Raw genomic sequence first — 15,323 nt, 5'->3', positions numbered from 1 at the left:
TGTGATATTGAGGTGATCAGAACTGAACATAATATTCCAAGTGCGGTCTAACCGGAGTTTTATAGAGTCACAACATCACCCTGCAGTTCTTGAACTCATTCCCCTGACCTGCTGCGTATTTCCAACATTTTCTGTTTTGTTTTAAAACTCCGGCTTTGATTCCGGGAAAGGTACAGGTTCCTAACTATCCCACTGCCCTCATCCCTGATCTCTTGTGTCTGTTCCTTGATGCCTGAGTTATTGTTTAACACAAGAAGAGCCTCCCACTGGGCAGAGGCATAGAGTCATACAGGTGGAAAGAGGCCTTTCTACCCAAATGGCCTGGCTGAGCTAGGTTCCCATCTGAACGGGTCCCCTTTGCCTGCTTTTGGCCTGTGTCCCTCTAAATCTACCCTACCATCTACCTGTCCAAGTACCTTTTAAATGTTGTTAATATGCTTACCTCGCTTGCTTCTACTGACAGCTCATTCCGTATACGGGTTCCGATTAAATCTCTCCTCTCTACCTGTGCCCTCTAGTTCTTGATTCCCTAACCCAGGGGAAAGTCTCTCGAGCTGTGAAACCACATGTATTCTCAGGTAATTCAGCAGCATGTCTGGCCAGTTGATCCCCAAACGGGCACTGACACCAAGTTGTTCTTGTCTGAACACAGCTGAAATGTCTCTCATGCGGAGGACGAGGGCTGTCACACGGGAATAAGAGGTGCATCCAGTGTGGAGGGAGTGGCTCGAAAAGGTAAGTGAAAGTAACGAGTGAAGAAAAGTCTTTCTTTTAAACAGAAAGGGAGTAGGAACAGAGACACAAGAGATTCTGCAGATGCTGGAAATCAGGATCAACACACAAAATGCTAGAGGAACTCTGCAAATCAGACAGCATCTATGGAGGGGAATAAACAATTGATGTTTTAGACTGAGAACCTTCATCAGGACTGAAGCAGATTCCAATCAACATTAGGTCCTGACTTGGAAGTAGATAATTGATTCCGTAGAATAGGATGTTGCCCAATGACTAATACGCAGGGGGCATAATTTTGGAGAGAAGTATGGGGAAGGGAGGTTAAGTCCGGTAGTTTTTTTTTGACACGAAAAGTAATAGGTGCAAAGAATGCCCTGCTACAGATGGTGGTAGTAAGGCAGACATTGAGGTAGGCACATGAATGATAGATAAATGGAGGGGTTAGATTTATCTTTGAAAGGTCAGTACAAGATCTTGGGCCAAAGGGCCTGTATTGTGCTATAGTTTTCTATGTTTTATTTCTTAACAATCTGCGTTTGGGCAGCAGGATGAATTTCCATTGGTGGGGCCTTATTGTTCCTGTGTGGAACAAGTCAGTTTTTCAGCTGGTCCTGATTTAGAGTCCCAACCTGAAATGTTTGCCATCTCTCTGCCTCCAGAGGTGCTGCTTAACTCTCCTGTAGTTTGCTTTCTCACTCCGGCTTCCATCTTCTGCACTCTTGTGTCTCTCTGATCTCAGATGGTTGTTGGTGGTGATGGGAGAGGGATGGTTTTAGTTTCCCGTGTTCTAGGAAGAAGACTGTGACCATTCACTTAATTAATTCCGCTCATGATTTTTATATATCTATATAGTCACCACTCAGCCTCCTACCCTCAGACTGCCATGCCTCTCTGCGTAACTCAAGCCCTCCAGTCCCTGGTAACACCCTTGTGAATTTTTTATTAATCCTTCCTAGCTTCATGACATCCTTTCTGCACACAGTACTCCAAAGTGTGGTCTCACCAGCAACTTGTACAGTTGTAACATAACGTTCCACCTCTTGTACTCAGTGCCTGACTGATGAAGGCTTTCTTTACACCCTGTCTAAATGCACCACAGGTTATTGAGCCGACAGTGTGGTGCTTCACACTGAGCTTTCTCCAGGTAACACCGGTCTCCTCCTCTACAGGTGTGGACCTTGCCTAGGCCGAGGCACTCGATCCTGCCACGTCTGCAAAACCAGTGGCCAGCTACTGTTCTACATTCAACTGACAATAAGATGGTAAGTGTCGAGCTTGTATCTGATTTTCCCATATTGCATTTTAAAGGAGCATAATTATAGGATAGTTCTAACTTAACTTTGAGAAGTCCTAGCAAAATTGCACCTTTTGACTAATATTCTTTATTAAATTTCAATAAATAGAAGAGAATATTGAGGTGACTGAATCGACCAGTTTGGGAGGCTGATGGGATTATGAGAGGAGGTGTGTTCTGTGCATTTAGTGCTGCCGACTTGCACTGGGTTACCAACACATGGCGCTGAGAGGTGACCTCTAGCTGAGGCTAGTACACATGCCCCCATTTCCCCTACCGCTCCAGATACTGGATACTGCCCCAGATTGTAGCTGGTATCTGCAGCAGTCTCTCTTAGATCAGATCTCCAGAAATTCATTGTTTTAAATTACAGAATCCCAATGTTCTTCTCTCTCTGTCTCTCCTACTCATCTTCACATCCCCCCAGAAAGATCAGTTGCATTGAATGTGGCCTCATCTCCCCCTCTCAGCAAGACCAGTGCTGACTTGTCTCTCGGACTGTTTCAGCCCCTTTTGTTCTTTTCACCCTTCTTATACCTTTTTTCTGTTGGAAGGTCATCCACCTAGTTCGCCTAGTATGATGAAAGATTTACCTTTCTCCACATATGGTGCCTGAGCTTCTGAGTGTTTCTACACAAAGCCCTGGAGGAGCTCAGCGGGTTAGACAGCATCCATGGAGAGGAATAAACAGTCGATGTTTCGGGCTGAGACCCTCCGCCAGGACTGGATAGGAAGGAGGAAGAAGCCAGAATAAGAAGGTGGGGGGTGGGGGGGAGTAAAAGCTTAGAAGGTGAGAGGTGAAGCCAGGTGAGGGGGGGAAATGGGTGAGGATGAACTGAGAAGCTGGGAGGTGATAGGTGGAAGAGATAAGGACTGCAGAAGGAGAGGGAAAAGGGAAGAAAGAAGGGCACCAGAGGGAAGTGATGGGCAGGTGAGGAGAAGAGAAGAGGTCAGAGGAACACCAGAATGGGGAATAGAAGAGGGAGGGGGAGAAATTACTGGAAGTCAGATAAATCAATGTTCATGCCATCAGATTGGAGCCTTGCTGAGACCAATTCCCAGCATTCTCTGTTTTTTAATTTTTGATTTTCACCATCTGTCGTTGTTTTATTTAACATTGTTATTGTTGCTGCAAGATACAACACAGCAAGTACTAGTGTGTCATGTTGATAAGCAGGCAGTCTGTTTTATTGAGGCATACTAGCATCACACCATGTCAGCCATCAGTAATTCCCTTCTTGTGCTTGGCCAGGACCAATAACATCTTTGAACAGGTAGCTGACCAACAAATCGGACTTCCTGTGACACTCTTCAGTAATGTGACGGGGCAGAATGTCTTTGCTGATGAAAACTACCAGGTAAGAGGGGGCCATCAGCTGACCAGTACATTGTGGTTTATGAAAGTCAAGTGTCAGAGACCAGATTCCTCCTCAGGAAACTGGCATCTCAAGGGCAAAGGTTTTCCAGAGACTTGAATGTAGAAGCCTGACATGCAGTTGTATAAGGTTCACTGAGCTTGTAAAATGTTGTAATCTATATTTGTTTTAATTAGTTTGTAAGTTGCAGGTATTTGTTTTCTTATTTCTTGTACTTGTAACAAAACAGAGGGCTGCCATTTGGCCCATCGAATCTCTTCCAACTCCCTGAGGACAACCTTCCTCTATGCATTTCCCAGTAACTCTGCAATGTATTGTCCTTCACACATGCCCATCAACCTCACTTTGGTTCTTTTTACCATTTACCCTCAGTAGGGGTAACTTACAGGAGTTGGGTAACTTCCAAGCACATCTTTGGGATGTGGGAGGAAACCAGAATACCTAGGGGTAAACCCATGCATTCAGAAAAAGAACTTGCAAACTCCTCATAGACAGCACCGGAGATTAGGATTGAACCCTGGTCTGTGGAGCTGTAAGTGTAGTGTATTTAATATTTGAGTCATATTGTAAATATATTGTTGAGTAGGCATTCTTTATTTGTTTAAATCAGATTTTCTCAACCTTTTTACCCTGGAAGAACCTTTGAAATAATTTTCAGGTCTCAGGGAACCCCTGCTTGAAAATTATTATATCTAGAGCTCACAGTACGTTAGTGTGATCAGCAATATAAAGTTCAAAAATAATTGTCAATGCTCTTTTAAGTAGGGAATGAATTTTTAGCCAATCTTTTTGGGGGGAGAAAAACAGATAGTTAAGCTTAGTTTACCTTTCTTGAAATTATTCTTTCTTTCTCTTTCATAAATTTTAAAAACTCATAAGGCAAACATAATAAATTTCTCGATTCTGGGTCGAACTTGAGAAATGCATACATGGTTTTTACCTTCAACTGAAATGAGATGATTTTGATCCTTGCTCTTAATGCTTGTTAAACAAGAAGAAGCTTGTTCACACATGTAAGAAGTTGCAGACTGCAGCAAAATGTTCATTATTTTCTTCAGGATGCTCTTCTTTCACAGAAATCTAGAACTTGTCCAGGGGGAGGTCAGTAAATCTCATCTTGAGTGCACGATCAGAGAGCAGCTCACGAAGTTCTTCCTCTTCTCTCAAAGTCAAGTTCTCAGGCTGAGTGGAAGATTCAGAGAAAGAGTCCCTCACCCAGTCTAGTTTCTGCAGCCATTCTTCATCTTCAAAGCACTTAGCAAAATCTGGCCTACTATTTGTTTTGGAAGTACTCCTGTAATTCACCTTTCAGCTCAAACACCCTGCTGAGAACTCTTCCTCTGCTCAGTCACCGGATTTAGCAGGGAACTGGTCTGCTCTTTGTCCATGTTTTCACACAGTTTTTTTTTAAACACCCTCAAGTGAACTGGTCTGAAAGCTACTTAATAATTTGCTTCCTGAATCTTTTTACTGACTGTGACTTTATTTTCAAAAGCTTTAATCTGTTTGTTTTGAGATTCAAATAGTCATTGAAAATAATCAGCACTTTTAGGTGTCATATGGCTGTGATTTGTAGTTCAGTGTCTTTTCCATTTTGCTGGAGCCATTGCTACATTTGCAGGTTGTTTGCCACAGACTAAGCACAATGGAAAAGGACAACTTGGATCACCAGTCTATGTGAAACCCATTGATAAGTAGCTTTCATTGTAAAGATATGACACCAGCTGATTACTTTAGTCTCACCCACTGCTTTTGTCTCCAGGACCCAGAAGAGGCTGGTAGACTTGTTCTGGGGCAACAGGAGGCATTGGGTCTCTGCTGAGGTCCTGAGTCTTTCGATTTTGGAGGGCGGTCAGTCACTGGTGTGTGTGCGCACACAGCCGGGGGCTCTCTGCATCGGGACCCTGCAGAGGTACCTTGTATAGCGACCATTCCCGAGATGGCATGCGCTGGCAACGCACTTTCTCCACTGGGGACACTGCCAACCAGAATCACCTTGGCATCTGGCAGCAGAAGAGGTCCCCAGTGGAAACCTCCTTATGCAGGGGCCTTTCACCCGTACACAGGGGACCTGGGCTGGAAGGTGTGGCATGGGGCAGTACCGCACAACAGGTCTTTAAGCAGGTTCACTGACACCCTGTCCACCTGTCCATTCTGTGTCTGGGAGGAGTCAGTGTACCACGCTGATATGGAGTGTGAGGGGTTGCAGCCCCTGTGTGAGCATCTGAAGGGGCTGCTCCTCAGGTTCTGGTTTCATTTCAGCCCCGTGCTCCTCATATATGGGCACAGAGAACGGAAGGGGGCGGGTCGCGAGGAGGATCTCCCAGTGGGCTTGCTCCTGGTCAAGATGGCCATTCACGGTCGAGGCAGCGGAAAGTCGAGGGCTCTGCCAGGGCCAACTGCCTGCCCCTTTTCTGAGGATACGTTCGTGCTCGGCTATCCTTGAAAAGGGAGCCTGCGGTCACAATGGGCACAGTGGGGTATTTCTGAGTGTGGTAGGCCCCCCAGGGAATTAACTGTTTAGTAGATAGTAGTAATCATATTTTAATTTTAATTTATTCACTGTCCAATAAATACTTAATGTTTGTACTTTGTGTATTTGTTGTATAAATACACTTCTATACTTCTGTAAAACGAGACAGACTTGTTGTCTGTTGTTGCACTAGTGCAGTGAAATGACTCAGAAAATTGTAATTCTTCATCATTAACCTTATCAGAACTGTCCGTAGGCCTAGGCCTAGAATCCTCCTCTTCCATCACACACCTCCTCTTCAAAAATCACCACACGGAGTGTTTTTAGAATGAACATTTCCCTCCAATTTTTTTCTACACCAATCAAGTTTGTTCGCTCCCATAAGTCGGTTGTCAAACTGTAAGGGGAAGCTGGTGGAGGTAATTTGGGAGGGAGAGGCTGGTGTCACAGCCAAAGTTGGGCATGTCCATTCCATGCTCAGAAAAGGCACTTAACGCTCCCCATCAGCCTGCCGTCCTCCTCCCCTCCGTGTGATACAGCGCTCACCAGTTATTAACAGCTTCCCTTACCTTGCGCCAAGAACTGAGAATGAACACAGTCCTACTGTGGACTGCTGTACTGGGCTGAGAGATCTCTTACAAGATTGTTTTCTGGTCTGCTCAGTCACTGCCCACCACTGTGAGCACTAGCATTGCGCATTGCGCAAAGTTCAAAAAACAATGTGTTTTTTTTTATCACGATCTCTCGTAGAACCCCAGTTGAGAAACCCTGGTCTAAGTACTTGTGATACTCGTGTGCCTCACTTAAAGTAAAAGCAAAACTAAGACACCTTTCTCCAGAGCTCCCGTCATTTCCAATTGTTCTTGTGTTTTGGAGTTGCAAAACACAACAATGGCGACTGTTTAAATGAACCCGAGACGATTACCTAGATGTTGAAGTGCAGTGAGACATTTCAGTTAAAAAAGAAAATGCAGCGAAAAACGGTTGATAAGTAAACAGCATAGCACGTGCTTCTTTTGAAGGGACGGCCATGGTGGAGTTTTTAAAAGAGACAGGAGGAAGACAAATTCAAATTGCAGAATGCTTTAGGCTTCATAACAGGAGTCAAAAGGATGGGGAGGCCATTTCAGCATACGTCTGAACAGAAACCTGCCTGGCCAAACAAATTGTCTCATGGTTGCAACAGGGGTTCACATACCAAATGCAGGGTTAAAGGCAAAACTTGCAGAAAATGCAACAAAGTAGGACACATATAAAGAGCATGTCAGGCAGACAAAAATAAATGGACTGCATAGGGAAGAGATAAAGATAAAAAGTCAAATTGTAGTTTCAAAAAGAGCACTAATCTGCACACTTGATAATCCTGAGAGTGATACAGCCTTGAGGTTTAAAATGTGAGAACAATAAACAAGCAACGTGGCTTACACCAGAACAGCATTTCAAAGATACTGAATTGAAGCCTGCAGATATCCAACTAACAACTTGTACTAGAGAGAAAATATAACTCCTGTTGGAATGACATTCATAACAGTGAAATACAACAACTAACAAGCCACATTAGACTGGTGTATGATTAAAAAGGAGGAGGTCCAGCATTGTGGGGCCATAAGACAATTACAACTTGATTGGAGATCCATTCACCATTTTCATGCCACATCCCCTGTAATAGTCAACTGGGTGAATTAAGAAAGGTACTGGATGATAACACAACAGTGTTCAAAACTCAAACATATCAAGGTTAAAATTGTAGTAAATGAAAATGCCACACCCATGTTTTACAAAGCCTGTCCGGTTCTTTATACCATCCGTGATAAAGTAGCCAGTGAGCTAGATCACATGGAGGCTGAAGGGATTCTTTCCAAGGTTGAGTGGAGCCCATGGGCAATGCCAGTAGTCCCAGTAGCCGAGAAGAATGGGTCTGTCAGGATCTGTGGTGGTTTTAAGGTCACCATCAACCCAGTATGAAAGTAGATCAAAACCCTCTGCCCGGGGTAGAGGATATCTCCACAAACCTTTCCGGAGGAAAATACTTCAGCAATACTTGGCTGAGGCCTACCTACAGATGGGAATGAAAGAAGAGTCCAAAGTGTTTCTCACCATAAACACTCAAAGGGCTTTATCACAATAATGGGCTCTTTGTTTTTGGAAACACAAAATACACTGCAGATGCTGTGGTCAATAATGTGTTTCTTTTTTTTGAAGGAGCATCAGCACAAGCAGAGTGACTACCACCTCACCTCCACCCCCAACCCTTGTTAGGGAAGATATTATCCCGCAAGAGTAAGAAATCCTCCATGGTGATTAAATCTTCAGGCCTGAATGGGACAATTTAAAATTTACTATACTGTAGATGTCTGTATAGTAGTTGTATTATACAGTATACTGCGTCTACCAGTTGAGATGAGTTGGAGTTTATACCCAAGCAGGGCAGAGTGTTGTATATTTAATATTTCAGTAATATTGTAAATATATTGTCTAAGTAAGCATTCTTTATTTGTTTAAATCGTTCATTTTGGGTTTTATGTAAAAACGAAACTAAGACCTGGTCTCCTGGGTTCCCATCTTTTTCTTTCAATTAGTTTTTATGTTTTGGAGTTACAAAACATTACAGTGAGATCTCATCACGATGTTCCCCACTCCTCCCTCGAGCACTAAACTGAATGTTCATGGACATAAAGGCTTAACACTTAGACAGTATAGGGACTATATTTATGTAACAATTTATCAGTAAGAAATGACTAAACACTTAGACAGCATAGGTCCACGACGCTGTCTGCCCATTGGCCAGAGCTAGAGTCTGCAAGTCTGCTGGGAAAGTCAAAGGCCCAATGCCTTTCGGTCCGAGTCCATGCAGGCTGAAGACTGTGTCCTGGGGGTGAAGATCTGTGTATGTGTGTGGGTGGAACAGGCAAGTCTTTCTGTTGCTGTTTTATTGCTGTTCAGTGTTATTCTGCAGAGTACTGTGGGTGTGCTGTGTTGGCACTGGAATGCGTGGTGACATCTGCTACCCCCAGCGGCGTGTGTTGACGCACGTGATGCATGTCACTGTATGTTTGGATGTATATGTGATAAATAAATCTGAATCTCCAATCATAACCGTGGTGTTATTAGCAGCACACCCTCATCAGCTGAGTAACCATCCATCAAAATCTATTTGTTGCTTTTTCTAATTGTCCTGAAATAGCAACCCTGTAGTTTTGCACTCCTCTGCCAGAGAAATATCCTCCCTGCTTCCATCATTATCAAACCCACTTAAAAATTTTAAATATTACAATGCAAGCATTTCCCATTCTTCTGAAGTCCAGAGTACAGAGAAATAGTGGACTCAATCTCCCATCGTATGTCTGGTGAACATTGCAGCATCCCTTTCATCGCAAGCACCCCCTTTCCCAGGTAAGGAGACCGAAACGGTACACAATACTGAAGAGGCAGACTCGCCGTGATACTGATTGATGTTGGAAGATGTATTCCATCTCTCGATGCCAGCCTGAGTCATGTCCTGGTGAACGTGAACTCCGCAGTCACAGAACAATCAGAACAATTGGTTTCTCCGGAAAGAATCAGACCGTTTCAGGACACTGCAACTCCAGAAACCCAAGCTGGGTGGCTGCGATTAAGGAAGATCATGTACTGATCATATTTATAGACCTGAGGAGGGAAAGAAATTGATGCAGAGTTTTGACTGGAGATGTCAACAACTCCTTCCCCCTCCTCAGATACTGCTTGAGTCACTGAGTTTTCCCAGCAGACAGAATGTTGCTACAGATTCTGGCATCTGTGGCCTCTTAGATAGATAGATAGATAGATAGATACTTTATTCATCCCCATGGGGAAATTCAACTTTTTTCCAATGTCCCATACACTTGTTGTAGCAAAACTAATTACATACAATACTTAACTCAGTAAAAAAAAATATGATATGCATCTAAATCACCATCTCAAAAAGCATTAATAATAGCTTTAAAAAGTTCTTAAGTCCTGGTGGTAGAATTGTAAAGCCTAATGGCATTGGGGAGTATTGACCTCTTCATCCTGTCTGAGGAGCATTGCATCGATAGTAACCTGTCGCTTGTTTTGAGGGGATGATGGTATTGAATCCTGAGGTGTAGTCGATAAAGTGCTTCCTGATGTATGCCCCTTTGCTGTCCAGTTGTTCCACAGCTGAGTGCCAAGCCAATGAGATGGTATTTGCTGTGGATCGGTTCGTGAGGCGTCCCTCTTCTTAACGCTTCCTCCCCAACACGCCACCACAAAGAAGAGGGCGCTCTCCACAACTGACCTATAGAACATCTTCAGCATCTCACTACAGACATTGAATGACGCCAACCTTCTTAGGAAGTACATTCGACTCTGTATCTCCAGCTACTAGAACCAGTCAGATTAATTGAAGAGCAAGGCTGCAGATTTAATAGTTTGATCTCAGGGTTGTATACTGCATACATACTTTGATAATAAATGTACTTTGAATCTTTGACTAGAGCATAAACCTCCTTACCTGCAGCTACCCAGCTTTGTTTTATGAACACATGCTTTCTGGAGTTGCAATGACACGTTATGTCCTAAATAGTCTGATTCTTTCCTGATTAGCCAATTGTTCTCATGATTCTGTGACTGCAGAAGGATTACATTCGCCTGTACATCACTAAGACCCTCAGAGGCTGGGATACGTCTTTGAGCATAAATTATAAAAGCAATTAGCACCTCAATGAGTCTCTAGTCCTGATGAAGGGTCTTGGCCCTAATCATCAACTATTTAATCCCCTTCCTGGATGCTGCCTGCCCTGCTGAGTTCCTCTAGCATTTTGTGTGTGTTCCTCTGGATTTTCAGTATCTGCAGAATCTCTTGTGTTTAACATTTGCTGCCCCTTGGGTACTGCGTACAGTTTTGGTCTACCTACCCGAGAATGGATGTACTTGCGATAGAGGGGTTGCAGAAAAGGTTCGCCAGACTGTGTCTGTCACACAAGGAAAGATTGAGTTGATTCTGTTCTCTAAGTTTTAGAAGATTGGGAAATAATTACAATATAATATTTAAAATTCTTAAGAGGGCTTGATAGGATGGAAGCAGGGAGAATATTTCCCTTGCATTATTCCTCCATTTCAGGGCAGTTAGAGAAGACAACAAAATAGATTTTGCTGAATGGTTTCTCAGCTGATGAGGGTTTGAGTAGTTATTGGGCCTTGAGACTGTGGATCAGTTGGAGGCACCTTGCCCCATGGGTAGAGTCCTGATACCCTAAGGGAGGCTGCACAGTTGGAGATCCTCTCAGCTGGCTGAGCCAGAGCAAAACCATTAACTCTAAAGTTTCTGGCAATGTATAATAATTAGGGCATTGGTACAACACTGTATTTAAATTAAACACCAACTCTTTCATCATGTGATGTGACGTGGTGATATTACCATGTGTACTTAAGCCATAGTTGCCCATGGAGCAGAACGTCCCACTGCACATTTTCATCTTGTGTGTGTGCTGTTGTTGGGGTGTTCCTCAATAAACCATGTCTCTTTGTGGTAAGCTTAGTGTACTGCAGGGATGAACTCCAAGGCACATGTGACAAAACCCTGCACACTGGCTATCATAGTGCTATTTAGAAAGGGACTACTGGAATCTTATATCGCACTCTCCATTACCTTGACGTCCAACTGCTGTGCACAGCAAGCCTACCACATTCCCTACAAGAGTGAAAACAGAAGTATTTGTATTGCACTTCAGAACCCACCTTGCCCATGAATGGTTATGAGTGTTGATGTATAAAGTATCGTTCTAGTTAACTGAAAAGGTGACTCTCCCATTTATCTAACCTATATAATTCTCTTCAACCTTAACTGGACCTTTGAAACACAGAAAAGCATCAGCTAGGAGATTTGGGCTTTTGACTCCATGCAGAAGCTTTGATACACACTTTCTATAATCACTATCTATATCCTTTATCCAGCTCGGGATATTTACAATCTTAAGAGATGATTGAAAGTATAACTGAACAATAGTTGCATTGGTACATATTACTAATACATATTCCTTTACCATGGTTTGATCTCTTAGGTTTATCCCATAGTCGGTTTTCCGGACTCTCTAATTGATCAGATCTCCCACCGTGGAGTTCAGGAACACCAGGACAAGTTTGGAAGAACCATGTGTATCCTCCAACAGGTGGGAATGAGCAATGAATCTGCTGTGTGGAACTCAATGTGGAATCAGTAGTAATAGTAGTAGGCCTCCGTTAGTCTCGATAGACCATGGATTTGTGCGTTGGAAAGTTTCCAGGGTGCAAGCCTGGGCAAGTCTCCCCTCTCCACGCATTAGGACCCAAGCAGCTTGGCACCGATGTCGTCGCAGAGCATGTGTGGTTAAGTGCCTTGCTCAAGTACACACACGTAGCCTCAGCCAAGGCTCGAACTAGTGACCTTCAGATCACTAGACGAACTCCTTAACCACTTGGCCACGTGCCAACACAGTGAACAGTGAATACAGAATCAGTGAACTGGTATTAAAAGAGTGATTTTTTTAACTCCTAAAATGGAGTGGATTGAGGTAAGTTTGGAAGTTAAAATTCAAAACATCTTAAACAGGAATTTAAACTGCAGAAACCTGCTCACTTCAGGTTTTAATAGGAGTGAGACAGGTGACAGATGATCAACAAATTGGTCTAGTAAATACTTCAATATACCCCCCTGCTTTTCCACTTAAATGGTGAGAAATCCAGCAGGTGAAGATGGCTGAATCCTTAAGTTAAATATCTTTCCAGGCCCAATAAGTTACTCAATAACCAGCCCCCAACATGCCCATCCCACCAGTCCCAAAAGATATCTTTACCCAGCCTACCTATCATGGAGACTGGATCCAGGTAGGAAGCCTACAGGTTGTATTCCAGTCCAACCCATTCATAATTCCATGCCAAGTCTTCATCTGGCCAGCTGTGCAAAGCTGTATATACAGATGTGTTTGACTTTCTCTGCCTTCTTTGTTCCACAGATTGGTGGTTAGTGTGATGTCCAATTTCCAGCTTTGCCATGTGGCCAGTGTTGCACAGAACATAAGACATCCATTCCCTGCACATTCACATGCCCAAGAGCCTCTTAAACCACACCCCCCATCACATCTAAATCCAAGCACCCACTACTCTCTGTGTAATTAAAAACTTGCCCCGCACATCTGTTTTGAACTTAATCCTCTCTGACCTTAAATTTATGCTCTCTGGTATTAGACATTTCCACCCTGGGAAAAAGATATTGACTGTCTACTCTATCATTTTCATTCAGATCTGATACTGAAGAAGACAACCCTAGTTGGTTTAACCCCTCTTCATGGCACATGTCCTCTAATTCAGTCAGCTTCCAGGTGAACTTCTGCACCCTCTCCAAAGCCTTTACACTGTTCCCATAATGCGCCACCCCGAGTTGAATGCATTAGAAGTGCTGTAAATGAGAGTTTTATACAGCCTACATAACTCCCTGAATCATAAACTCAGTGCTTTGACTACTAAAGGCAGGCATGCCACCACTTTACCACTCTATCAACTTGTTTGGCCACTTTCAGACAGCAATGGACATAAACCCACATTTACACTATTGAGGATACTACCATTGACTCTGTAATTTCCTCTTACATTTCATCTCAAAGTGCAACTATTCACACTTACTTCCTGTTCCTAATAAAGTGGCCCCTGAGTATATTTCTGTGTGGTTTTGGTTTTCTGCTGCTGTAGCTCATCCGCTTCAAGAGCAACATGCTGTGCATTCAGAGATGCTCTTCTGCACACCACTACTGCAATAACACGTGGTTTGAGTTACTGTTGCCTTCCTATCAGCTCGAACCATTCTCCTCTGACCTCTCTCATTAACAAGGCATTTGTGCCCACAGAGCTGCCACTCACTGGATGTTTTTATTGTTTTTGCACAATTCTCTGTAAACTCGAGAAACTGTTATGTGTGAAAACTCCAGGTGAGTAGTGTCTGAGATACTCCAACCACAATCATCCCACAGTCAAAGTCACTTAGATCATACTTCTTCCCCATTCTGATATTTGGTCTAAACAACAACTGAACCTCTTCACCATGTCTGCATGCCTTCACGCATTGAGTTGCTGCCACATGATTGTCTGATTAGATATTTGCATTAACAAGCAGGTGAACCGTGGTCACTGAGTGTGTACCCCATTATATGCTTTGGCAACTTTTTATACTACCCACAATGCCACCAGTCTTTGTCACCTGCAGACTTGGTAACCCACCATCCATGTCCATATATGAGGTCCCAGTACAGATCTGAGGGTCACATTTGCAAACACTCACGAGTAAAGTCATACCATTCATAAATGTGGACAAGGCATTTACTGTTTCTCTGATACTGTATATGAATTTTTTTACTTAGAGATACAGTGCAGAACAGGCCCTTCCAGCCCACTGAGCCACACCGCCTATCAACCCATTGATTTAATCCCAGCCTAATCACAGGAAAATTTACAGTCACCAATTAACCTACTAACCGGTACGGACAAAACCTGGAACACCCGGACCAGGCTCACGTGCACGTGGAAAGAACGTACAGGTGACGTGGGAATTGAACTCCAAACTCTGACGCCCTGAGATAGGATAGTGTCACGCTACTATGGCACCCAAGATAATGTTAGTTGTCCAGCAATTTCTGCCCACACCATCATAAACTGGCTCTCACTGTTCCAGACAATATCTGTTGTGGAACAGTCTCGGGAGAATAATATGCTCTTGGTTAACTTGCAAATTAAGGGGACAGTTCACCAACATTAAATGACTTAACAAAGTGACCTCAGCATTGACAGTGGATTGCTTACGCACTTCCACAGGTCCACAGAATCTAGGTGTATTTTTTGCTGTATGTAGCTGCTGAACTCTGTTTTAATAGATGTCCTGGTGGTGACATCGAGGCAGCGCTCCAGGTCCAGAGGCTTCAGGAAAAATAGGGTGGATTAAGGGAAGGTTGAAAACCTTGGGTCAAGGGCACAGACATTTTTATTTACAAAGCCTACATTGGGAGTTGGATCATACCTCTCTGAAGAGCAATGTCTTTGTCGATTCAGATCTTTCAACTCTGATCGAGGAAGTGAGGATTGTGAGGACCAGGCCACAAATGTCACCACACATTCCAGCACCAACGCAGAGCCCCCACAATACTCGGCAGAGCGACACAGAACACAACGACATCGAAACAAGCCCCATTTGTCCGTCCCACTCACCAATCCATGCACGTGCAGTCACCTAACTCCAGGACAGGTCATCTTCTTTGTCCTCACAGGACTCGCGCATTTGCAGCCATTGGGCCCCAACTTCCTCAGTGGAATTGCAGAGATTACAGACCCAAGCTCTAGTCATCAAGCCACAATTGGACTTATGATCGGCCTTCGGGCTTCGATCCGGACCTCCGATGAGCTATCTGGATTTGCTCTGGATCACCTTTCATCACATCCT

The 15,323-nt window shown here is 43.7% G+C and overlaps 1 protein-coding gene across 1 annotated transcript in view; it reads left to right on the top strand.

The window, feature by feature from the left end:
- The window catches only part of LOC140741947 (protein SSUH2 homolog), a 62,319-nt gene that overhangs the window by 43,941 nt on the left and 3,055 nt on the right, over positions 1–15,323 (top strand). The window contains exons 8-11 of the mRNA XM_073072556.1: positions 653–735; positions 1,905–1,997; positions 3,282–3,387; positions 11,923–12,030. Of these exons, the coding sequence (XP_072928657.1) occupies positions 653–735; positions 1,905–1,997; positions 3,282–3,387; positions 11,923–12,030 (390 nt within the window). The remainder of the gene's footprint in view (positions 1–652; positions 736–1,904; positions 1,998–3,281; positions 3,388–11,922; positions 12,031–15,323) is intronic.

Source organism: Hemitrygon akajei, chromosome 19, assembly GCF_048418815.1.
Source record: "Hemitrygon akajei chromosome 19, sHemAka1.3, whole genome shotgun sequence".
Lineage (NCBI taxonomy): Eukaryota > Metazoa > Chordata > Chondrichthyes > Myliobatiformes > Dasyatidae > Hemitrygon > Hemitrygon akajei.
Note: the sequence above shows the minus strand (reverse complement) of the source record. Positions and strands in the feature narration are given on the sequence as shown.